General features: G+C 44.2%; 1 protein-coding gene across 4 annotated transcripts in view; it reads right to left on the bottom strand.

Annotated features, from left to right (window-relative positions):
• Positions 1–5,903: 5,903 nt before the first annotated feature.
• LOC117676042 (heat shock factor protein 3-like) overlaps positions 5,904–26,781 on the bottom strand; it is a 54,331-nt gene continuing 33,453 nt past the window's right edge. For all 4 annotated transcript variants that reach the window (XM_034435187.3, XM_034435186.3, XM_034435188.3 and 1 more), the window contains 7 exons: positions 22,174–22,255; positions 21,777–21,919; positions 18,477–18,710; positions 14,889–14,994; positions 13,591–13,656; positions 10,854–10,920; positions 5,904–7,968 (listed from right to left, as the gene is read on the bottom strand). In XM_034435187.3, coding sequence (XP_034291078.2) covers positions 7,664–7,968; positions 10,854–10,920; positions 13,591–13,656; positions 14,889–14,994; positions 18,477–18,710; positions 21,777–21,919; positions 22,174–22,255 — 1,003 coding nt within the window. In that variant the 3' untranslated portion in view covers positions 5,904–7,663. The remainder of the gene's footprint in view (positions 7,969–10,853; positions 10,921–13,590; positions 13,657–14,888; positions 14,995–18,476; positions 18,711–21,776; positions 21,920–22,173; positions 22,256–26,781) is intronic.

Here is a 26,781-nt window from a genome sequence, read left to right as displayed (position 1 = left end):
CCATTAAAATACAATTAAATAATTTGGCCCAGAAAACAAAATTTAAAACACCCCAAATTTATAAGACAAATTTAAAATTTAAAAAATTTAAAAACAGTTTAAAAAAGAGGTTAAGCCAGGCCGGCCTGCTGGAATAGGAATGTTTGAGGGCACAGCGGAAAGTGCGCAGATCCGGGATCCTCTCTATCTCCGGTGGGAGCTCGTTCCAGATGGCGGGTGCCCCCACAGAGAAGGCTCTCCCCCTGGGGGCCGCCGGTCAACACTGTTTGACCGACGGCACCCTAAGAAGCCCCTCTCTATGGGAGCGTACTGGTCAGTGAGAGGCTACTGGTGGCAGAAGGCGGTCTCGTAGATACCCTATGGTCCTAGGCCATGGAGTGCTCTAAAGGTGGTAACCAAAACCTTGAAGCGCACCCGGAAGATCACCGGGAGCCAGTGCAGGTCGCGCAGGAGGGGGGGTCACATGGGAGCGACAAGTCGCTCCCATAACTACACGCGTGGCCGCATTCTGGACCAGCTGGAGCCTCCGGGTGCTCCTCAAGGGGAGCCCCATGTAGAGAGCATTGCAGTAGTCCAGGCGGGAAGTGACGAGGGCATGAGTGACTGTATTTAACGAGTCCCGATCCAGAAAGGGACGCAACTGGCGAATCAGGCGGACCTGATAAAATGCCTTCCCGGCCACAGCCGTCAAATGCTCTTCTAAAGACAGCTGTGAGTCCAGGAGGATACCCAAGTTGCGAGCCCTCTCCATGAGGGCCAACGATTCGCCCCCAATAGTCAGTGATGGCACCAACTGACTATATCGGGATATCGGAAACCACAGCCACTCGGTCTTGGATGGGTTGAGCCTGAGTCTATTTCTCCCCATCCAGATCCATACAGCCTCCAGGCACCGGGACATCACTTCAAGGGCATCATTGGGGTGGTCCAGGGTGGAGATGTACAGCTGAGTGTCATCAGTGTACTGGTGGTACTTCACCCCGAAACCATGGATGATCTCACTCAGCGGCTTCACATAAATGTTGAAGAAAAGGGGCGAGAGGACCGACCCTTGTGGCACCCCACATTTGAGGCGCCTCGGGGTCGACCTCTGCCCCCCTGCCAACAGACTGCGACTGGTCGGAGAGAAAGGAGAACCACTGCAACACGGTGCCCCTCACCCCTAACTCTTCCAGCTGGTGCAGCATGATACCATGTGTTTATTTTATTTAGTTTATTTAAGATAGCAACGAAACCTGACACCATGGTTGATGGTATCAAAGGCCGCTGAGAGGTCTAATAGGACCAGGACAGAGGAACAACCCCTCTGCATTCGGGAAAAAACTGTTCTTGTGTCTAGTTCTGGTGTGCAGTGCTCTATAGCGTCGTTTTGAGGGTAGGAGTCAAAACAGTTTATGTCAAGGATGCGAGGGGTCTGTAGATATTTTCACAGCCCTCTTTTTGACTCGTGCAGTATAAAGGTCCTCAATGGAAGGCAAATTGGTAGGAATTGTTTTTTCTGCAGTTCTAATTATCCTCTGAAGTCTGTGTCTGTCTTGTTAGGTTGCAGAGCCAAACCAGACAGTTATAGAGGTGCAGATGACAGACACAATGATTCCTCTGTAGAACTGGATCAGCAGCTCCTTGGACAGTTTGAGCTTTCTGAGTTAGTGCAGAAAGAACATTCTTTGTTGTGCTTTTTTGATGACGTTTTTGATGTTAGCTGTCCATTTTAGATCTTGCAATATGGTAGAACCTAGAAATTTGAAAGTCTCTATTGTTGATACCAGGTTGTCTAGTATTGTGAGAGGTAGAAGTATGGAAGGGTTTCTCCTAAAGTCTACCACCATTTCTACGGTTTTGAGTGTGTTCAGTTACAGGTTGTTCCAGTCGCACCACGAGGCTAGTTGTTCAACCTCCCATCTGTATGCAGTCATCATTGTCTCGAATGAGACTGATCACTGTTGTGTCATCTGCAAACTTCAGTAGTTTAACAGATGGATTGTTAGTGATGCAGTCATAGGTATACAGAGAGAAGTGGGGAGAGCACACAGCCTTGGGGGGCCCCTGTGCTAATTGTACAGGTATCTGATGTGATTCTGCTTAGCTTCACCTGCTGCTTCCTGTTTGTTAGGAAGCTTATGATCCACTTGCAAGTGTGTTCAGATACCTGTAGCTGGTTTAGCTTAGTTAGAAGTGTGCCTGGAATGATGGTATTAATGCTGAACTCAAGTCTACAAAGAGGACCCTTGCGTAGGTCTTTGGAGATTCAAGATGTTGTAGGATGTAGTGCAGAGCCATATTAACAGCATCATCTGTCAATCTATTTGCTCGGTATGCAAATTGCAAGGGGTCTAACAGCGGATCCGTGATGGTCATACTCGCATATGGTAACTCAAGGTGGCTTATAAGGATGTAAAAAACACCTTATAAAAGAAATAAAAAGAACACACATTCACACTAGCCATTTAATGGGCTCCACTCCGCTCTGGGTTTCCCAGGCTCACTGGCAGAACCACATCTTCAGGGCCTTCCAAAAGACTGTCAATGTGGAAACCAGTCTAAACTCCGTGGGGATGATGTTCCAGAGAGAGGGAACCACCACGGAGAAGGCCCTTCTTCTGGGTCCCGCCAAATGTATCTCCTTAGGGGAGGGGCCCACAATATACCTTGCCTCCCCGCTCTAGTGGATTGGATAGATGTGACCGACAAGAAAGAGCCCTCAGATAACCTGGTCCCAAGCCATGAAGGGCTTTAAGGGTGACAACCAGTGCCTTGAATTGCAATCAGAAGCAAATCGGCAAACAATGCAGTTCCCACAGGTAATACATGTGCACACTGAAGTCTGCACAAAACCGTGCAGGCTGCTGCATTTTGCACGAACTGGAGCTTCCAGATCCTTTTCAGGGGCAGCCCCATGTAGAGTGTGTTGCAGTAGTCAAGACGGGAGGTGACTAGAGCATGAGTGACTGTGAGTAGGGATTGTTGGTCCAGGAACAATTCTACCCAACAGGTTGTTTCTTAAAATGTCCAATTTGGGTATAAATCAGAGGATTTGTTTGCGGATAAAGGATTTTCTGACAGAAAATTTTCTGTTTCTCTCCCATTTCCAGGCCTGAATGCTGACTGGTAGGATAATCCGTTTCATCCAGAAAACTCTGGAGCTGCTGCGCAACCACCTTCTCAACCACCTTCCCCAGGAAGAGAAGATTGGAGACAGGTTAGAAATTATCCAACAGGGTGGAATCCAGCAATGGCTTCTTGAGAAGAGGGCAGACTGCAGCCTACTGAAAGTGCTGGGGCACTACCCCCTCCTGTAGGGAAGCAATGATCACCACCAGAGTCCACCCACCTGTCACTTCCTGGGAAGCTTTCACAAGCCAGGAGGGACATGGGTCTAAAACACAGGTGCTTGTGTGCATACTCCCTAGGATCCTGTCCACTTCCTTGGGAGCGACAGGATCAAACTGTTCCCAGATAACAGGGCAAGAACCTGCCTCAGAGGCCTCCACCAGACCAGCAACCATGGCAGCATCTAATTGGGAACGAAGTCGAGTGATTTTGTCTTCCAGAAAATCGGCTAATACCTCAGCACGCCCCTTCAGATGGACCTCAGTCTCCTCCTTCCCCAGGAGGAGGTGGCTCACCTTAAAGAGGGTCGCTGGTCGGTTATCCAAAGATGAAATTAGTGCACAGAAGTATTTACACTTCGCCACATGAATCCCCACAAGGTAGGCCTTAATAGCAGCTCTTACCTGGTTGAGTTCATCCCTTGTCTTCCACCAGCGGCGCTCTACACGTCTCTTCATCTGTTTCATCCCTCTCAGCTCCTCTGTATACCATGGAGGACAGAGAGGTCTATGGGTGAGGAGAGGTCGCATGAGCGCAGTCCTATGCAGAGCCTGAGTCACCTTTCTATTCCCAACAGTGACTAAGAGCTCGGCTGGACTGCACAACAGATCTGCAGTTATAATACCCAGTTCCTTCTGGAACCCATCTGAGTCCACTAGTCGATGGGGGTGGACCAATCTAATCTATGCATTACCATTACTATTATTATTGCTGCTGCTATAATAGTTGTATTTTTCCAGTTTTCAAAACCATCAAGAGGTTTAAACATCAGACTAGACACTCATTGTGTCGATCCCATCTCTACTTTCTCTACCAACATAGTTGTCTCTGCCCAGACCTCTTAGGGACTCAGAGCATCCAACCTTGCTATGAAATAACCAACCTTTTAATGCACAGAGATGCTTCCATCCTATAAGGAGCAGCTCTAGAACAAGGTGAATCAAAACAAGGGAGGCACTGAAGCCTCTTATTTTGCACCTGCCCAACTTTAAAAAAAAATGTTGGTATTTAATTTAAAGTTGGTTTTCCAATTATTTTATTCTGTGGCCTAAACATCTGTAGTCATCTTCAAGCTGTAGGAGTCCATTAAAAAGAGAGGTTTTTAAATATTTAAACAATATCTACACAAAGCTGACTGGGCGACTTTGTGCCAATCACCAGAAGATGGCGAGTTCTAGTCCTGCCTCAGGAATGAAAGCTGTCTGGTTGATTTTGAACCAGTCCCTCTCCCAGCCCAACCTACCAGGGTTGCTATGGTGAAAATAGGAGGAGGAAAGAATATTAGGTATGTTCATCCTTGAGTTACTTATAAGGTAATAAAAATGTAATCAATCAATTGAATGCTAACTGTGAGTCATCTTTTGAAACTCAATCAACACTGCAGGAAAGGGTGTAACCTTAGCAGAATTTAAGTCTTTCTCAACTATTCCATGTCCGCTCATTAGCAATGGCGCAATACAGCTGACTCACGTTCGGCTCATGACTGATGGGAATCCCAACATTGCATGTGCACCACTGGCAAAACAGGTACCCTGCATCCAAAAGTTGTTACCCAAGTGTACAACTTCCCATTTGCCCACAATGAGCGTCATTCTTGTTTCCCATTCTATCACTCTTGCAATCACAAAGGGTCCTCTAGAACATGGATGATCTGCATCTGTGGTCGTGGGATTTAGGATCCGGCCTGGGACAGAAACTCTATCAGCTATTCTCATGTCCACTTGTGGCAAGACCTGGGAGTATGACCATTCTTCTCAATCCTAGTATCCTTGTGGACCATCTACAATGTTATGGTGGTTCTTTTTCTTAATGGATAGATCCTTCTATCCATTTTTCTTAATGGATAGAAATCTAAGAAATAAATAAATCCCGTGAGTAGGGAGAGGGAGAACATTTGGACCCTGAGCAAATCTGCTATGGGATGCCCATGGTTTGGTCTTTTCTGTTTAATCCTATTTAGTATTACATGAGGCTGCTGGGACAGATCATGTATCAATTCAGGGTAAGGTAGGACAATAAGCAGATGATAGCCAGTTGCACACCACTATCTGAGGTCCTGTAAGAAATGTATGAGAACATCTTACCTGAAGACTATCAGGGCTTGGTTGGGAGAAACACAACGTCTTCTCCAGAACAAGACAGAGGGACTACCAATGCAGAGGCCTACGTCGATTCTATCCTCCATGGAGGTTATGCTTGCCCAGACCGTAGGCCTGCAACCTAATGGTTCTTCTACATTCACAGCTCCTGCCAGACGTACTGGTAACATCCATGACCCGGAGAGCCTCTGCTCAGCTTCCATTGGTGCAGCCTTATCTTAAACAGACTGAGTTGATATCAATCACTCATATTTTCAACTTCACTCATCATCCAGCTCATACCATCAAGAACGCGGGGAGCTGGGCATCTGAGCGAGCAAACTCAGATCTCCTGGTCCAATAAAATTGGGGTTTAATTAATAAATCACTTCTTCTTGCTTATGTATTGCAGCCATGGTGATGGGAAGTTTACAAAACCTGGCAGAGAAACTCAGGGTAGTGCTCCTGGGCTTGGAGCAGACAGTTCAAAACCAGTGAAATGTTTAGTCTTTATTATAATTCACTTTCAAATTTTCACTTTTGAAACAAAGTACCAAAACACTGTGCAGTTTTTCATTACAGCTAGTCCTCAAATTATGACTGTAATGGAGCTTGCCTATTACAGTCATATGTTGTGACAGTCATAATGTATCACATGACCAAGCTGATTTTACGACATTTGGCAGCAGTCTTAACCAAACTCAGTTTGCTATGGGATGTTTTTGCCAAAAAGCAGACGTGCCTGATTTTGTTATAAACTGGTCATGTGACTGTGGGACGCTGCAAATGACTGTAAACATAACCCAGTTGCCAAGCATCAAAATGCAGTCATGTGACATGCCTGTATGTATGTGTGTGCCTGTGTGTGTGCGTGTTGGCTATCAGAACTTTGGAACCAGTCCGTAAGAACCTTTTTTGAACAAAATATTAATATTCAAATATATTAAAAAGAACCTTTTGGAGTGGTCCGTCATAACTTCAATCTAAGCAACCAGTCATAAATTGAGGATTATCTGTATCCATGAAATCAAGAGGCAAAAGCCCCAAGTCAATTTTTCAGACAAACAAGTTATTTTTAAAAGGAAGCCCTCATTTTGAAGGCAAGTATGTGATGTTACCATTACACCATTTACAGGAGAGCTAAGGTGGAAATGGCTCCGATCCCCATAGCTCTGCATCATGGATGACGTGGAATTAAAAGGGCTGGCACTCATGGCACTTGCAGGGATGACTGTTGTATTTGGCCAACATATTTTGTTTATGGGCAAAGGGCCAAAAACATTCAGGAGATGTCTTGCCCATCCAGAAACTATCTTATCTTTCTATGTATCTCAACATGCCAAAAGGCCTCATAATTCTGCTTTTGAAGACAAGGGGCAAAGGGGAATCTGCAGTCTGGGTGAAAATCGTTGGAACCAACAAATCCCATGAGCATCAGGTCCCAAGCCTCAGAAGTGCAGCTGCCGGTTATCCACACCCTCAGGTGTTCAGGCCTATGCAAGAAAATGTTGACTTAAAGAGCCAAGATGGCTTTGATGATTCTTCTTGGATAATCCCATTATTTACTGTTGGGAAAGTCATTTTAGGAAAAGAAGGTTTGACATGCAATGTGCATCAGAAACAAGCTTTTTGCAAAGTATCTAAATATGCAGCAGGTTCACATACTACCATTATTTTAAAATAAATGTTAAAATATATTGTTTGCCATAGGAAACAGAAGTTACTTACAATAATAATTAGAGGAAGAACGTAAAAGTAAATAATACATAAAAGGTGACATAGATGAAGACAAAGTCAGAGTAGTAAGAACTAAGGCAAAAGTTTGGAGCAAACAAAGATTACAGTTACAAAAAAACCCAACATAATTCTAACATACTTGCTTATCTCCAACACAACAGTTCAGAAAGAAAAATAAATGTATTATGATAGTATTGACTATCATGGGATCAAACACCTGAAACCCCTATGCAAATCTTACACTAAGATATAAACATTAATCTTATTTAAAACATTTGTGTATAAAATAGTTCAAAAGCAGGTTTGAAATTTGCTATTTTTTGCTTTTGTTTAAAAAAAAAAATCAGTGCAATTTGGAACTTCAGCCTTGTAGCTGCCTTCCTAACACTACATTCTTGGGGTAAAAATAGCTTTCCCTTGTTTGTGGAGGAAATTCAGCTATGAAAAGTAAGAAAAGCAGAACTGCGACCTGCCATGGTTCTTGAATCTTTTTCCACAGAAAAGATGTGATCAGCAGTTCAACTTGTTTCTATTTCTGAGGCCTCCTCTATGAAATTTGCAACTGGGCTGAGAAGCAGAAGAGGAAAGAGTTTATATTCGCCGTTCATGTCTTCTGAGAGAAGGGGCTGATCCAGGGGCTCTAGTGGAGCGGCTCCAGCTGTTTGGCTTCCTGGGCTGGTGACTTGCTGCACTGCTTTGTTGCTCTCCATGGAACCCAGCGGATCCCCTCCGGTGTTCCCCAGGCGGCCGTCTTCCTCACTGGAAGGCGGTTCTTCCAACAGTGAAAGCAAAGGGTTCCCCCGATACTGAATCAGCTGCATGTCTGGGTGGGGAGAGGAGGAATAGCTAGTTAATCAATAGTTAATAGCTAAGCTAAGTGCTTGTGCTGCCATGTGGAGAGTCCTGGGAGGAACAAGCATCCCAAATGAGGGAACCTTCAAGCAGAAGCTCTGCCATCTGAGTCACACCACAGGCTGCAGCAAGGATGAAACACGAGGCCATTCAGGCCCTGCCTGTCGCTCTTAGAGAAGAATCAACAGAAGCCGCCAGCTGGGTACAGGAACATCAATAAATAGACTTCAGGACTCCATTTTTAATGGAGTCCAACTGGGTAGTGTCAGGGGGGATGACTGAGGCAGGTCTTGAGAATGTTATCTGGGATGAGTTTGATCCTGTGACTCCTGACGACGTAGACAGGATTCTGGGTAGACTGAACGCGACCACATGTTTGTTGGACCCGTGTCCCTCCTGGTTAGTGCTGGCTTCTCAGGAGGTGACGCGTGGCTGGCTCCAGGGGATTATAAATGCTTCATTGAGTGAGGGTGACTTCCCCGCCGCCTTGAAAGAGGCAGTGGTGAGGCCTCTCCTCAAGAAGCCTTCCCTGGACCCGGCAGTGTTGTCTAATTATCGTCCGGTCTCCAACCTTCGCTTTGTGGCGAAGGTTGTTGAGAGTGTGGTTGCGCAACATCTCCCCCAACACCTGGATGAAACGGCATAACTGGATCCATTCCAGTCGGGCTTCAGGCCTGGGTACAGCACGGAAACGGCATCGGTCGCATTGGTTGATGTTCTCTGGAGGGCTCGGGACAGAGGTTGCTCCTCTGTCCTGGTCCTATTAGATCTCTCAGCGGCTTTTGATACCATCAACCATGGTATCATGCTGCACCGGTTGGAAGAGTTAGGACCACCCCAACGATGCCCTTGAAGTGATGTCCCGGTGCCTGGAGGCCGTGCGGATCTGGATGGGGAGAAACAGGCTCAGGCTCAACCCATCCAAGACCGAGTAGCTGTGGTTTCCAACGTCCCGATATAGTCAGTTGGTGCCATCACTGACTATTGGGGGCGAATCGCTGGCCCCCATGGAGAGGGCTCGCAACTTGGGCGTCCTCCTGGATTCACGGCTGTCTTTAGAAGAGCATGTGACGGCCGTGACCGGGAGGTTTTTTCATCAGGTTCGCCTGATTCGCCAGATCCCTTTCTGGATCGGGACTCGTTAAATACAGTCACTCATGCCCTCGTCACTTCCCGCCTGGACTACTGCAATGCTCTCTACATGGGGCTCCCCTTGAGGAGCACCCGGAGGCTGCAGCTGGTCCAGAATGCGGCTGCGCGGGTAGTTATGGGAGCGACGTGGCGCTCCCATGTGACCCCCCCTCCTGCGCGACCTGCACTGGCTTCTGGTGGTCTTCCGGGTGCACTTCAAGGTTTTGGTTACCACCTTTAAAGCGCTCCATGGCCTAGGACCGGGGTATCTACGAGACCGCCTTCTGCCACCAGTAGCCTCTCACTGACCAGTACGCTCCCATAGAGGGGCTTCTTAGGGTGCTGTCAGTCAAAAAGTGTCGACTGGCGGCCCCCAGGGGGAGAGCCTTCTCTGTGGGGGCACCCGTCATCTGGAACGAGCTTCCCCCGAGATACAGAGGATCCCGGATCTACGCATCTTCCGCCACGCTATCAAAGACCTTTTTATTCCATCAGGTTGGCCTGGCCTAATTTTTCCCTTTTTCCCCTTTTTAAAGCGCAAATTTTAATTCGTTCTTAATTTATTGGGGTGTTTTAAATCTATCTTCGGCCAAATTGTTTAATTCGATTTTATTCAGTTTTAAATTTTGTATTTATGTGTTTTTATCCTGTGGCTGTTCACCGCCTGAGTCCTTCGGGAGTAGGGCGGTATATAAATCAAATAAACATAAACAAACAAAACCTCCCATATCTGACTTCTTGCCTGGATAAACTAGAGTTACTTCCAAGTGTATCATTACCTTCCTTCAATGTACTGCTATTTTACAACAAAAGTCAATTTACCAGCAGTCCAATAAAAAAAACATTAACAGCCAACTCAGCACTGACTCTCTTTCAAGCAAAAAGTCAAAGTCTAGAAATAGGAAGTTGGTGAAGGGGATGCTGTCACCACCATCAAGATTGGGGAGAGGTGCGCACAGGGCATGGTAAGGAAATCAAAAACTCTGCCCCCACAAAAACAAACTGGCAATTTCAATCTCACTGCTGGGGCTACCAACTTGTCTTTGAAAAGTATTTCCTCTGAACATTCCTCCACTGGAGCCAGTCCCCTCAATTTCCAGCCCCACAGAAGAGACCTCGGATTCAGATCCGTAAAGGATTTCAAGGGCTGGGAAAATAAAAGCCGGACTGTAAGGTCAAAAACATAAACAGAGCTGATGGGGGATTCCTGCACTGTCCACTCAGCCCTCTGGCATCAGAGTTGCCTTTAAAAACAAGATTGCACTTCAGAAAGTCACAATCTTTCATTGCACGTCCGATTCCTCTCTTCCTCTCTCTGCTCTTCAAACGTGTAAGAACAAAAAGACTCAATCGCTTATAACCCAAATAAAATTTCAAACTAGAAGAAAATGCTAAAAATAAAGTTTTGTATGGGGAAAGCAAAGGTGCTCAGGGCTGTCCCCTCTAGCAGTGCATGAAAGCCAGTGAGTCAGAGGCAGATTCGGGCACTTGTGGGGCAGCTCCTCTGAACTGGACGCTCTCAAAAGGACTGGAGTCTGACATTCCAAATTCCTAGCCCCTTTGAGCCACGTGGGCTCAAGATTATGGAGGACACCAATGCCTATGGAACAGATGTTATAAGCTACACACAACCTGAAAAGGATGTTCCCTCCAAATGGATCCACCCCTGTTTAGCTTCACCAGACTGATTTGGTAAAACAATTCCCAATTTCTTGCCCTGCTCACCATTCTTCCCTGAGGTTTCCTCATCCATTATCCCATCTGTGTCTAAATTTGCTGATAAGTCTTCTGTCTAAAAAAAGAAACAAATGCACAGAAAAATATTTTTAGAATATTTGTTTTAAATGCAACAGTACCTTTTTTAAAACACAAGGACAAGAGAGTCAACTGTATCCTCATCAGTTTAATTATGTCTCCTGTCTTCCCTTTAATCAGCTCATCACTCTGGCTATAATAGCCCAGCCAGGGCTTTGCTTCCCAAGCTTCTATTGGTAACGCTCCGCTTAAAGCCTCCTTGGTTCACATGTGCCCTGGCTGACAGTACAGCTCGGTGTTTGCTTTTTATCTATTCTACAAGTGGTCAATAGAAATATTTAGAGATATTTGTTTTGATATTTCTGCTGCAACTGAATGCTGCAATTTTTTTAAAAAAAATAAGGATATAAGCATAAAAATAATTCTAGTAAACTATACTTTTATGTGCATCACACGAAAGATCAACACTGCAAGCACCTGACATCTTACATTTCATTTTGGGACTCTCTATTGAAACATACCATCTTGGCTAGCCACACCGTCTCTGCAGGAAGCCAGGACTGTCTGTCTGCAGAGCACAAGTTCTGGAAACAGAGGGAATCCGGGCCTTAGCCTTCTACACTCCTTCGGAAGCAAAATGCCCCGCATCCCACTCCCATTTCTTCCTAGGAGACCTGTGTGCTGCATAGGTCCAACACAGTTCTTCTGAGCGCCACTTACAAAGTCCAGGTCATTGGTGGAAGCTACCAGAGGTTTACTCCAATTAGCAGAATCCAAACCATCCTGAAAAAGGAGCTCATTTGAAAAGAAAAATGAGTGGATTTTCTTTTAAGTACTCAGTTGACAAAAGAATTTAGATTTAGCAGAGGTCTCTTTATCACAATACAATTTAAAACTGTTTAACCTGAACCTTTTTATTAGGGAGGCTGTTCTGATCATAGAGTACAGCAAGTCTTGCAGAATGCAGAATTAGAACTGAATGGCCTAAGAAAAAGGTTTCCAGACCTATCTGCCCGAGTCCAAGGCTTTAACTACCCAAATGTTATCAGAAAAAAACTAGCAAGCCAGGCCTTGGAAAATGCCCCTAATAAACAGAGAAAAGAAACATCAGAGATTAAAGCCCAATCAAGCCAGGCAAATCCCAACAAAACACAGGCTGCTTTCCAAAGGGCTTCTTTGGTGCAAAACTCCCTCTAATGGCAAAATCGCTCCTAACCCCTCAATGGCCTCACATAAACTGAACAGGACCTTCTGAGCAAGGGGGGGAATTGGCAGCACCACATCAGCCACAAGCCTCAAGCTGGCTCTGCAATCCCCTCAGGAGCATCCACTCACAATAGGCATCAATTCTAATCTGAGGGGAGGCTGAGGAACCTGAGCTACCTATAAATTGGCTCTATGGCTTCTGAAGGAAGGTTGGAAAGAGAGCAGGGGCACACCGGTGAATCCATGTCATGGGCTGGAACTGACAGGGGAAAAAACGGTATGGATGTTTCTTACTCTGACTTCTTGAAAGGAAGGACAGAACTAGCATTCCTCAGCCTCCGTGGAATGACGGAAGCAGTAGTTTGTCTAGAATAGAATAACAGAGTTGGAAGGGACCTTGGAGGTCTTCTAGTCCAACCCCATGCTTAGGCAGGAAACCTTACACCACTTCAGACAAATTGTTAGCCAACCTCTTCTTAAAAACTTCCAGTGTTGGAGCATTCACAACTTCTGGAGGCAAGTTGTTCCACTGGTTAATTGTTTTAACTGTCAGGAAATTTCTCCTTAGTCCTATCTGAATAGCACCATGCTGGAAAAGCTAAAAAAAATCTTTTCAGAAGCTCAGCCAGCAATATTGATAGCACAAATGCCATCTGGGAAATTGATTTACTTATTAAATTTATTTCCCGCCCATCTCTCTGCGAGGCAACTCTGGGTGACTTACAACACTAAAGCTACTTTTCATTGTACCCGGTGGCCTGAAAGGAAGGGCTCCTGGGGCAGCTCATTCACCAGCTTTCCTACAGTTCCGCGGTCTGAAGAAAGTGACTGTGGGCAGCTGGATCTTTTATGCCCTCCAAGACAGGGATGGCAGCCGAGTCAAGAGAACATTCTCATGGGCACCCCTCCCCCAATGCAGAGGTCAGACCTGGGAGCCCCATTTAACAGTGGACCATCAAGCTGTGGATTTGCCCTATAGCTTTATTTTATGACTGACTGGGTTTTTTTTCTCCTTAAAAAAAGAGAACAAGTAAGGAGAGGAAAGAGGAAAACATCTCCAAGATCTTCAGCAACCACCTTTATTCTTTATCCACTGGGCAGGTTCTTCAGCTGACTAAAATTGTCCGCAAATCAGGTTTATACCAAATATGTAAACCAGTTTGAAATGGTTCAATTATTGTGATCTGCTGAAAGTTCCTATGAAAAGAGGTCTAACTACACTAAAAAAGCTAATGTGTGTATGTGAGAGAGAGAGTGAGAGGGGAGATCTGTATCTGTTAACCTTCTTCATTTATTGCTCTTGCTCTCTTTTTCTACTACTCCATTCACCTGGCAAAGGTATTCCTGAAATTCAACTGTTCAGGGTCCAGCATTTTCTAAGCAACTTTGCTGATCAGAAAGAAACACACTCTGGATCCTTCAATTCCAAGTCTCACCCACCCCATTTTCACAATTCGCTGCTCCCCTCCCTCCCAGGAGCCAAGGAAGACCCACTACCTACCTTTTCCAATCTGAAAGGAGCTTCTGGTATGCTTGAATCCAACACAGGGAGCTCTGGACTGAAAGTCTAGAGGTAGAAATGAAGGCAATCTGATTTGTTTTATTGATTAGAAACAATTTAAACAACAAAAATATGACACGAACCTCCCTTGAAACAAGTCAAATTCTTAAACATAGAAAAAACTTAAATAAGCTTCCTTCAAGTTAGCCAAAGTGCACTGAGACTAAAAGATGATGCCCTTCAATCCTAGAAGCAGAGGCGCCATAAGTGAAACGGGTGGCATATAAATATAATAAATAAATAAATAAAAAGAATCATAAAATCAAAGAGCTGGAAGGGAACCTGGAGGTCTTCTGGTACAAACTGCCACCCCCACACCCCCCGAGCCAGGAATCATAGGACCAGCCCAAATAAACAGCTGTGCGGCCTCTGCTTGAAAGCCTCCACTGGCGGAGCCCTCACAATTCACATTGCTCATCTGGTGTCATGATTAGGACGAATCTCATGCTTTGAAGATTAGACCTTCTCTATAAAGCTTCCACTCACTGATTCTTCTCCTACTCTTGGGCCCTATGGAGAGCAAATCCAGTCTCCTCTTTCTTAGGGGCGCTCCCCTTGTCTTCCCAGAACCTGACTCATCCTAAAGGGAGGCATCTTAATTATGGAGGGGAGGGGGGTTTACTGCCCTTATCCTTGTGAGGCCTCAGCCAGGAGGTCTCCAAGGAGAGGGGAAGGGAACAGCATCACTTCCTTCCCCACCTCACCCTCCATGGTTCAGTTCTGTTAAGGATGGCCAAAATGGTGTTTTCCACTGCTTTAGATACACACGGGAATGTGGTAACCAGTCCAGTCCTGATTCAAAGGGGTTGTGGTAAGTTATGGTTTCTAATGAGAGAAGTGCAAGGTTTGAGCTCTGGTGTGGAGTCCGAGTCAGGGGGCATGGAAGCCACGTGTTTTGCCCCCATGACTCAGCAGGTGCAGAACTGGCCATATTCTCCTGGAAGAAGGCAGCAAGGAGGCAGAAGGGCACACAGGGGTGGTGCTGAAGGCTGGCTCCCTAGGTCAGTCCCAGCTCTCACAGAAATTCTCCAAGCACCCTTGACAGTAAATTGGTGTCTTGCCAGGACACCAATTTGCTGTCAGGGGTGCTTGGAGAATTTCCCCTGATCCTGAAGGGTAGGGAAAGACAGAGAAGGCAGAGAATGGAAAAACAGCCGCAACCCAGTTTTTCTTCTCTAGGTAATGTGAGAGGCAGGCAGCAGCCCAGCTAAGAAATCCACACAGGAAAGTGGACTCACATCAGTAAGTGTTTCCGAAGCATGGTTGGTTTTTTCCCCAGACAGCATTGCCTGAAGCTCCTCAAGACTCGCATCAATACAATTCAAGAAGTCTTGGATCTCTTCTCTGCAAAGGGAAACAGGGAAATATAAATAGAACTGGGAGTTATACTATCAGGCTTTGGTACTTATATGGGTGAAAGAATGGATTAGTTTGAGGCATAAAAGATTATTAACTTTGGAGGGACATGATCTCCATGGGGTGGCATGCCTTTTTTATGGTATGGGAAAAACAAAATGCATAGCTATTTTCAAAGACACGATATTAGAAATGCACTATTGTCAGTATGGGCAAAAACTAAAGAACACCACTACTTGAAAATACCAGTCTGGCTTTCTACAATGGAGGCACTGATACATCCAAATGTTATTAACATGGAAAAAATTATAAGATATAAAGATATTTTGATTGAAGAGGAAGAGCTCAAAACTAAGCAAGAATTGAACAGTCAAGGGATTGATATAACATGGTGGCCACAAGTGCAGATACAATCTCAATGTGAAAAAGATGCTAAAATGTATGGTTTTTATAAAGAACCAACAGAACTAGACCAGATATTAACAGGGACGGATGAAAAACTAATTAAAAAAATATATAATTATCTATTGAATATTAAAATTGAAAGAGAGCAAGTAAAGGAGACAACGATTGTATGGGCCAAAAATTTTGGTTACACAATAGAGTTAGATAAATGGCAGAAACTGTAGGACAGGAATTATAAATTAACGATGTCAACTGCATATAAAGAAAATCTTTATAAAATGTTTTATCGATGGCATTTTTCACCAACAAGATTGGCAAAGATGTTTAAGGACATGTCCACTAGATGTTGGAAATGTAATCAGATACCAGGTTCATATTATCATATGTGGTGGGCATGCCCAAAGGCAAAAAATATTGGACAAAAATACATACCATGTTTCTCCAAAAATTCCCATCTTACATTTTTTTGAACCCTGAAATAAGCTTGCTTGCGTGCGTGTTTGTTTGTTTGCTTGCTTGTTTGTTTATTTATTTTTTATTATGCTGCCCTTCTCCTGAAAGACTCAGGGCGGCTTACAAAGAAAACATTCAACAATTCGAAAATTACATAAAAATTAAAATCCAATTAAAATTTATTAAAATTATTTCAATGTAAAAATCCCCCAACGGATCAGCCCATTTGATAAAAAAGCCACATCTTCAGTTCGCGGCGGAAGGAGAGGAGGTCGGGGGTTGTCCTAAGCCCAAAATAAAACATCATGGGATGTTTTATTTTGGGGGAAACAGGGTACATGGTTGGAAAAAATGAGGACGCAACACATAGATCTAAAACCAGAAATATTTTTTGGGTATCTTACCGGAAAATATAATAAAAGGGAATAAATACTTAATTTTAAATTTGCTAACTGCAGCTAGAATTGTATTTGCACAACATTGGAAAAGTGAAGAAATCCCTTACAGAGGAAAACGTAATTTAAAAAAATATTAAAATGTGCAGAAATGGATAGATTAACACTTAAAATTAAGGCAAAGGAAGAAACTGAATACTTTTTAACCTAGGACTCATTTTATCAATGGCTAACCAACAGAAACAGAAGTTAGAAATATGGAAATATAAGAGAAGGATTAATTTTATAAGGAAGGTTTATTAAAATGGATCAGCAAATACTACTACTATGAGATCAATATTAATGTGATGAATATTATTGTAAACATTATGATTATTATTACTCAAAATTATTTGTATGCAGACAACACAGTTTATTTAGAAATGGATTTTTTTTATACTTAATAAAACTAAAAAAAAAAAAAAAACAGGCAGAAGGAAGCAAATGCCTTTTCACTACATTCCAAGAAGAAACTCAGAAGGGCCAGCTTCATCTGCAGTAGTAGGAAGCCTTTAGTTGACTAGATTACAGTTTGCCTATCGGAAGAATCTATAGATGATGCACTTTCCTGTGTGCTTCATCTTAGCTTGACGCACTTGGAGAAGAATACTCATGTGTGAATGCCGTTGGCTGATTTTAGTTCGGTGTTCAACACAATCATTCCTCAGCATTTGGTGAACAAACTGGGCCTATTAGGTTTTAATACTCCTTTATGTAACTGGATACTTGATTTCCTTAGTGATAGGCCCCAGTTTCTGCGAGTTGGAAGAAAAGTTTCCAACTCCCATCTCCTTGAATATGGGTTCCCCACAGGGCTGGGTCTTGTGCCAAATCTGCTACAAATCATATTGTGAAGTGTGCAGACAACACGGCAGAAGTGGGACAACAATGAAGATGCTTATAGGGAAGAGGTAAAGGCTCTGCTGGACTGGTGCAATAAAAGTAACTTGGTTCTAAATGTTAATAAAACAAAGATGATTATTGTAGATTTTAGAAAGAGCCACATAGTCATACTCGACTCAGTGTCAAGGATGCAGCTGTAACAGTGGTCAACAGTATTAAGTATCTGGGGCTGCAGATAGTTAACTATTCCAATTGGTCTCTCCACACGTCATCATTAGTGAAGCACGAAACCAGCGCCTGCATTTCTTGCATTGGATGAGGAGAGCACATCTTTCTCCTTCTGTCCTGGCCACTTTTTACAGAAGTATGATTGAGAGCATTTTAACAAGCTGCATCACTGCCTCAGACAGAAGGTCCATAAAAAGAGTAGTAAGGACAGAGGCGAAGATTCTAGGAAGCTCGCTTCCTGTTATTCAGGATACTGCTTATAAGCACTCTGCACTCGAAGCATTGTTAGAGAACCCACACGCTCACCTCATTGTCTGTTTCTGTTGCTCCTTCCTGGGAGGTGGTTTCAAAGAATTTCTAGCAGGACTACCAGATTTTGTAACAGCTTTGTTCTCTATGCCATCCATCTGGTAAAACCTGCAAGATTAGTTTTTCTCGCCATGTACATGTATACATCCAAACTAGACTGTGTTGTTTCTCTGTGTCATATAATATATGTGGGTTTTTGCATAATTTTTTGTTTATTTATTTATTTAGTCATGTTTATGTAATGTATATTGGAGGTGGTGACCCTTTGAGAGCTGTATGCAACAAAATTTCATTTTAACATATGCCAATTAGTGTACATTTAAAGTGACCAAGTTATTCTATTCGCTATTCGCTATTCGCTATTCTCTAGTCCTATTTCTATTCTATTCTATTCTATTCTATTCTATTCTATTCTATTCTATTCTCTCTACTCTACAGGATAGAGGATGGGAAGCGAGAGTTTCTTTCACAGCAGTTTACACTGAGAAATAAGGAGGAAGAATCTAGCAAGGAATTTACAGCTTATGCTCAACAGAAATATTCAGAAGTCTTTTCCCTTCCAAAGGGACGCTGAAGAACGAGGAAGACAGCAGCCCAAGAAACAAAGGGAAAAAACAAGGATTTCATTAATAAACAATAGAACCAACTTTCTTGGAAAGTTGTGGGGGGGGAAGCTGTCTGATGCTAGACAGGTACTTGTCATGGATGGCAAAGAAGAGACTAATCTCCTCCAATGTCATGGTTCTGTGGCAGGGGATAATCCTGCCAGGTGTTGCCTCTCTGAAAATAGACACACACCTTTCAAGGAAAGAGTCACTTGAGGCCGTTGTTTGGTTTTCGTTAATGATGGAATCGATCACTGCTGCAGCTTCTTCATTAGCGTTGACTTGTGGAATGTGCAACTCCACAGCACTGGACTGGAGAGAGCCATCCAAGAGCTGAACCGAATGGTCACCTTGGGGCACTTCTGGCTCGGAGGTCTCTATTGTTTTACAAGTGGGAATTCCTTCTCTGGTGGGCACAGGAGCCTTCCTGAAAACACACAACAGGCACAGACTCAACTTTCATTTTCTCGAAATAGTGCAGCAAAGCACTTCACCACAGCACCCCAAAGTGGAGAGAACCCTCTTTTTCCAATGGGAACCCTGCACTGCTAGTGTCTATCCATTTTAAAAGGGCAAAGAGACTCTCGAATCAAATCACAGCATCCATACAGTTCTACAGGACTACAGAAGTGGTTTTGCATCCTTTTCCCTTTCTATTGTTGAAAGGAAATCTAATGTTGATTTCCTTTCCCAGAGTCCCTAATGGTCTGGACAGATCTTAGAATCTAAACAATCAATCAGTCCTGGTTCATACTTGTCTGGGGACCCACATATGAATTTGAATACCGTTGACTGGGAACTTGGAAGAACAATCCATAAGGAGATAAAGGCAAGCCTCTTCTGTAATACCGCGTGGGTGCAGTCATCAGAAGCCAAACTCGCCTTGAGGGCATCTTTGCCTTTAATTTTCCTTTTTAAAAAATCCAATGGACTTCTGGTGAAGACTTGGCCAGCACTGACACGCCCAGAGAATCTCCTCTCTCTGGACTGTCATTTTTCCAACTCAACAACAGAAGGAACAGACTTCCTTTTGTTTATTTGACTCTCTGGGGTTAAGGAGAATCTCAGAATCATTTCTCAAGATCCTCTGATAACAGCAACAATCTGCAAGAGTTTTAGAAACCGTGCTTCAGAATAGCTGGGGGGGTGAAGCTGTGGGGAGAGCTTGAGATCACATCACTGTTAACAGACAATAAGCTGTGCCCTTCATTTCTTAATCACTTCATGAGACTATTCTCTCTATTAGTTAAAAGAGGCTATCTTTAGTTATAGCTTACAACTCCTTTTGGAAGCTCTGAACACCATTTCTGAGTCCTCTTTATTGTTACATGACAAGGAAGAGGGTTGTTAGAGGCAGCCAAAAGAAGGAAGCATGGAGTATTTTTTCTCTTGAAATATAAGGATAAAATTTGTGGTTTTAATCTATTACTTTTAAAGTAATGTGTAGGCCTGCAATGTTTTGTTGTGGGTGGTTGAAATTTGCCAATGTTCATGAATTCTGATTGGCTAGAAAAAGGAATAAACAAACAAACAAACAAACAAACAAACAATTTTTTTGGCTACCAGAGGGAGCTACAAAGATGTTTAACTCTGAAAAATCCATACAGAAAACTGTTCATTTCATAAATCAGTTTGAAGATATTAATTATATAGAGGATATTAAAAAAGAACAAGAGATACAATTAGGTGTAGAAAATTATCAACCCTATCTGTCAACTCTACAAATGCTGGACAATGCAAATAACCTAAGTGTGCCTTTGTAAGATAAACAAAATTTATTATATAAATATAAAGTAGGAAACTTTAATCTACGATGATTTGCTCCAGGTTAATTTACAACGTCTAACAGAACAACTTTGGGAATATTTTTTCATGCATATAAATAAGGCTGAAAACCTCTTGAAGAAAAGAGACTTGATAAGATTCCCCTGAGGAAAAAAAAAAACTTCATTCTGTGAAGATAAGCTGAAGGGAGTGACTTAAATTTAATGACTTAGTTAGGATGGACTTTCAGAAATTTGATATACCGTATATATTGAAAGAAAGCTAAGTTAGTTTTGTATGTACAAAATGAGTTTGTAAATGTATGTCCTCTGTCTTTTTATGTAATGCTGAATAATTCCCAAAGTTTGTAAAATACTATTGATTAAATTTGAAAATAAAAGAAAAAGATCCATTCCATAAGGATAAACTCGAGGGACAGATCCGAATCTGTCAATGTGCTAATTGGAGTTAATTGAACTTTTATTAGTATGATATATGTAATTGAATGAAAGCTCTAAAGTAATATTGTGTTTTGGGTTTAAAATGAAGGGTTTTCTTTTTTCTCTTTTATATATAATACTTGAGTACTTTTTAAAGGTAATAAAATATCAAAACTAAAAAAAAGTGTTTTCTCCCTTTAGGGTTAAAAAAATAAAATAATATAGAGCAGTTTCTTAATATAAATTATGATAAAGATTAATGAGTTAACAGAAGCATCTATTACTCCCCACAGCAAAGAGAAGCAGAGATCGTCAAATTGATTCTTTTATCCAAAGAAGAGAATATGTGTAACCTTGTTATTATTCTGAAATTATTTCCAGATTTTGTGCTTGCAATGAAAAAAGAAATGAAACTTTGATTTTGTTTTTGTTAACTAGATAGGCTTATTGTTATAGAAATGGCTCTACATATTGTTGTGTAAAAGCAAAAAGTTGTGGTAATGTTGTTATCTTTTACTGTGCTAAGAGAGTTGGAAGTTGGTGCCTTTTTCTTTCCTTTTCTCCCTTTATACTATATTTCTTTTCTTTTCTCTCCCCCTCTTCTTATTTTTCCACTACTTTATTTTTCTTTATATTCTATATTTTGAAAAACCAATAAAAAAATCATATATAAAAAACCAGAATCCAATGCATATTACTCTACACTTTATGAAATGCCATAAAAGGAAGGTTTTAATTATGAAAACCCTATTCCTTCTATATCTATATGCGACACTCTCAGCACCACATAAACTTGCATTTTGAGAAGCTGGTATCTCCATTTTCATGGCATTGTCAAGTGTTAGGGGCACCTTTGGGGCCTGGCCCACCGCTACGTAATTGAATCCTAGGTTCAAGATCTGAGCCTGGCAAAGCTGGGAGAAGCCTTGGAGTTCCTGACAAACCATAATGGACAATGCTGGACCTCAGACTGCATAATCTGCTTTCATACAGCCACAAATGCCACACCCACAAACTTTCAACCTCTTAGTTGTAGAAGCCAAGCCATCAAAAAGACAGACACATCTACTTTTTAAGACAAACTCCCAATTCTACTTTTCCTTCCCAGGAACATGGCGGTAACCACATCTCAAACCAAGATTTTACAGAACAAACAAAGGTATACAGACATCTCTTGGCCACACCTTTAGGGTAGAAACATTCAGCACTCTGATCACTTATTATGAAGCAGCCTGCCTCAGCTTCAGTGTTGTCTCTCAGTAAAAACATCTGAATATCTGTAACCTCACCAACTTTCATGATTGGAGTGCACCAGTGCCAAAAACTTCTCTGGGGCAGCATCATCTTCTTCCTCCTCTTCCTCTTGAGCATCTGTGATGTCACAAATGATAATGGAGTCTTGGCAGTCTGGGCCATGCTCCGAAAGGGCTGTCTAAGGGCACAAGAGCAACAAGAAGTCTATCCAACACCCTTATCATAATTTTTCTTCTCCAGACAATTGTTATTACAGTAAAACTGCTAATGCTCTGGCAATTATTAGAATTCCTAGTGAAACTGAAATGCAGTATTAAAAAAAATTAACAGGCATTATTAAGAGGGAATTTTATAACCAACTAAGCTAGAATGAATTTAGCATGAACTGCTTTAGGAGGATCAGGGGGGAAAACAAAACAAAAGAAGTCTTACGGTTTCACAGTCTTCCACAGGAATGCGCACGTACTGGCGGCTGAATTTTGGAGCCGAAGGGTCTGAAGCATCAGCCAAGGACCTGGGAGAAGTAGAGCACAGAGAGCTATAGAGCTGGATGGACAGATGAACCAGAAAGCCTTGTATGCAGAAACCACTGCATGCATACAATGGAAACATTCCCGAGCAAGAAAATCATTACCAAGCCAAAATCATCATTTGGCTTGGTAAAAACAAAACTAGGTTTTGATCAACGAGTTTTTCACCTCTCAGATGTCTGAACAGTCCAAGAAAACAAATTTGCAGAGGGAATCTTTACTCCCTTTTTAAAAGAAACAAATAAATTTAACATTTGCATGCTTCTGAAGAATGCTTTTTAAGACCCTAGACAAACTGATGAAATGTTCATTTGAATATAATGGTCTAAATGTGACTTCCTAATTTTGCTGTATACAGTATCTACCTTGATTTAGAAAGCAGCCCTGATGAACCAAGTATTGTTTACCCCTTTACAGCTACCAAACTGATTGGAGGATTACAGGATTTGAGAGAGTGACCTTTAAAATCACAGCTGGCAATTCACAGCATTTAGGAACCAAAATTGAGGCAGGCTTTCAACACAATCAAGGCATAATCATTATGGAACTAAAATGGACTGGCTTTTTCTAGGAACAGCTTCCATCTGGAATATAGTATGGTCTCCAGCCAATAAATATGAGTGACAAAATCCAAGGCAACTCTTTTTTGTGCTCAAATGAAATCATACTTTCTCACATGGGATGTTCCTGCCTAGGAAAATGTACAACAGTCATTTATTTTACGTAGAACGATGGACCATGTGCTTTCCAAATGCACCTACCCCTTTTTGGAAACCCCACCCCACTAGTTATAACCATCCTAAATGTTTTTTTCTGTGCACATGGAAAAAATGGACATGAGTTCAATATCTGGACACAATCGTCTGAACATTCCCAATTGGAAGAAGCCACTGGCCAGGCCTCTGCCAACTCTGTACAAGCCCTGGGCCTCTGTACAAGCCCTGGGCTATTGCTGAGCACATTGTAAGCCGCCCTGAGTCTTCGGAGAAGGGCGGCATATAAATCAAATAAAAAAAAAATAAAAAAAAATATTTATTTATTAAATTTATATACCGCCCTATTCCTGAAGGACTCAGGGCGGTGAACAGCGAACGATAAAAATACATGTAATACAAACGTTAAAAAAACCAATTAAAATATACTAAACACTCTGGTCCTAGATAATTCAAGACATCCCAGTTTAAAATAAAATCAAAAGCAATATAAAGGGAAAGTTAGGCCAGGCCGGCCTGCTGAAACAGGAATGTTTTGAGGGCACGGCGGAAAGTGCGCAGATCTGGGATCCTCTGTATCTCTGGGGGGAGCTCGTTCCAGATGGTGGGTGCCCTCACAGAAAAGGCTCTCCCCCTGGGGGCTGCCAGTCGACACTGTTTGGCTGACGGCACCCTGAGAAGCCCCTCTCTATGGGAGCGTACTGGGCAGTGAGAGGCTATTGGTGGCAGAAGGCGGTCTCGTAAGTACCCCGGTCCTAAGCCATGGAGCGCTCTAAAAGTGGTAACTAAGACCTTGAAGCGCACCCGGAAGACCACAGAGAGCCAGTGCAGCTCGCGCAGGAGGGGAGCCACATGGGAGCGCCATGCTGCTCCCATAACTACCCGCGCGGCCGCATTCTGGACCAGCTGGAGCCTCCGGGTGCTCCTCAAGGGGAGCCCCATGTAGAGAGCATTGCAGTAGTCCAGGCGTGAAGTGACGAGGGCATGAGTGACCATATTTAATGAGTCCCGATCCAGAAAGGGACGCAACTGGCGAATCAGGCGAACCTGATAAAAAGACCTCCCGGCCACAACCGTCAAGTGTTCTTCTAAAGACAGCCATGAGTCCAAGAGGACGCCTAAGTTGCGAACCCTCTCCGTGGGGGGCATTGACTCATCCCCAATAGTCAATGATGGCACCAACTGACTATATCGGGATGTCGGAAACCACAGCCACTCGGTCTTGGATGGGTTGAGCCTGAGTCTGTTCCTCCCCATCCAGATCTGTACAGCCTCCAGGCACCGGGACATCACTTTAAGGGCATCATTGGGGTGGTCCGGGGTGGAGATGTATAGCTGAGTATCATCAGCATACTGATGATACTTCACCCCAAAAACCAGGGATGATCTCACCCAGCGGCTTCACATAAATGTTGAACAGAAGGGGTGAGAGAACCGACCCCTGTGGCACCCCACATACAAGGGGCCTCGGGGTCGACCTCTGCCCCCCTGTTAACACAGACTGTGACCGATCAGAGAGAAAGGAGGAGAACCACCGCAACACGGTGCCCCCCACCCATAACTCTTCCAACCGGTGCAGCATGATACCATGGTCGATGGTATCAAAAGCTGCTGAGAGGTCTAATAGGACCAGGACAGAGGAGCAACCCCTGTCCCGGGCCCTCCAGAGATCATCTACCAATGCGACCAATGCCGTTTCCGTGCTGTATCCAGGCCTGAAGCCCGACTGGAACGGATCTAGATAAGCCGATTCATCCAAGTCCTGAGGAAGCTGTCGCGCTACCACACTCTCAACAACCTTCGCAACGAAGCGAAGGTTGGAGACTGGACGGTAATTAGCCAACACTGCTTCTTGAGGAGAGGCTTCACCACCGCCTCTTTCAAGGCGGCGGAGAAGGCACCCTCTCTCAAGGAAGCATTTATAATCCCCTGGAGCCAGCCTCGTGTAACCTCCCGAGAGGCCAGCACCAGCCAGGAGGGACACGGGTCCAATAAACATGTGGCCGCGCTCAGTCTGCCCAGTATCTTGTCCATGTTTTCCGGAGTCACAGAATCAAACTCTTCCCAGGTAATATTCTCAAGGCTTGCCTCCATCCTCCCTCCCGAATCTACCCAGTCAGAGTTCAAATTTTCCCGAATCTGAGCGATTTTGTCATACAGATATTGTACAAAGTCCTCGGCTCTACCCTCCAAGGGGTCCTCCCGCCCTTCCTGGTGGAGCAGGGAGCGGGTCACCCTAAACAGGGCGGCCGGGCGATTATCTGATGACGCAATAAGAGCAGAAAAATAGTTACACTTTGCCGCTTTTATTGCCACCAGGTAGGTCTTAATATGAGACCTTACCAGTGTTCGGTCAGATTCAGAACGGCTGGCCCTCCAACTGCTCTCCAGGCGTCTTTTCCGGCGTTTCATCTCCCTCAGCTCCTCGGTGAACCAGGGAGCCAGGTGAGATCGATGCCGGGTTAGAGGCCGCAAAGGCACGACCCGGTCCAAAGCTCCAGCGGCCGCCCTATCCCAGGCAGCCACTAGGTCTTCAGTCGAGCCGTGTGCCAGAGCCTCAGGAAATGGCCCAAGCTCCGTCTGGAACCTATCCGGGTCCATCAGGTGCCTGGGGCGGAACCACCTCATTGGTTCCGCCTCCCTGCGGCGGGGTGTGGTGGTTCGAAGGTCAAAGTGAAGGAGGGAGTGATCTGACCATGACAAGGGCTTGATCTCTATATCCCCTATCTCGAGACCACTCAGCCACTGACCAGAGACAAAAACCAGGTCCAACGTGTTTCCCCCCGTGTGAGTAGGGCCATGAACTAATTGGGTCAGGTCCATGGCCGTCATGGAAGCCATGAACTCCTGAGCCATCTCAGACGCCTCACCGACGGATGGCAGGTTGAAGTCCCCCATGACCATAAGCCTAGGGGTATCAATCGCCACCGCGGCTATAACGTTGAGTAGTTCAGGCAAGGCTGCTGCCACGTGGCAGGGAGCCAGGTACGTAACCAGCAGGCCCATCTGCACCCCATGACCCCACTTCACAAGGAGGGACTCACATCCGGCCGTCTGAGGAACAGTGGCCTCCCTCGGACCAAGACCCTCTTTAATGATAACTGCTACTCCCCCGCCCCTTCCCTGTGACCTTGGCTGATGAAATGCCCGGAAACCGGGTGGGCACATTTCTACGAGAGGGACTCCCCCCTCCTGGCCCAACCAGGTCTCCGTAATACCCATCAGGTCCGCTCCCCCCTCCTGAACAAGATCACAAATGAGGGGGGCTTTATTTACCACGGACCTGGCATTGCATAGCATCAGCCGAAGGCCCAGGGCCTGAGGGTCTGTGCCACCTGGGAACGAGAAGAGCATTGGGGGCCGGAGCGTGCCACCGCTTGAAGACAGCGAGCACGCACTCCCGCAACTTGATGTGGCCCCCTACTCCCGCCATATCTGCCCCTCCCACCTACAGTACTGATGTAATGTCTATCAACAGCACAAGCTCTAACCCTCTCCTTGGCCCCCGATTCTGCATCTCCTCCGCTGTGCTCTTCAGATGGACTAGATCCCGTCCCTCGCGGGTTAATCCCTGAACCCATACAACCCACCCCCCTCCCAGGAGGCCCCCCAGCCTCATTATTTACATTGGAAACCACCCTCCTCCCAGATCCCCTTAAAATAGAGTTTGAAAAACTATCTAAAAAACCCCAAAGCTTCCGGTTCTTAGCATACCATAGCATACTATGAGCTGAAGATGCATCTCATGGAAATTAGCTTTAAAACTTTGATTAGCTTTAATTAGCTTTAAAGCTTCA

This window comes from Pantherophis guttatus, chromosome 12 (genome assembly GCF_059756535.1).
Source record: "Pantherophis guttatus breed Tessera chromosome 12, ASM5975653v1, whole genome shotgun sequence".
NCBI lineage: Eukaryota > Metazoa > Chordata > Lepidosauria > Squamata > Colubridae > Pantherophis > Pantherophis guttatus.
This window is presented reverse-complemented; position numbering and strand designations above follow the sequence as displayed.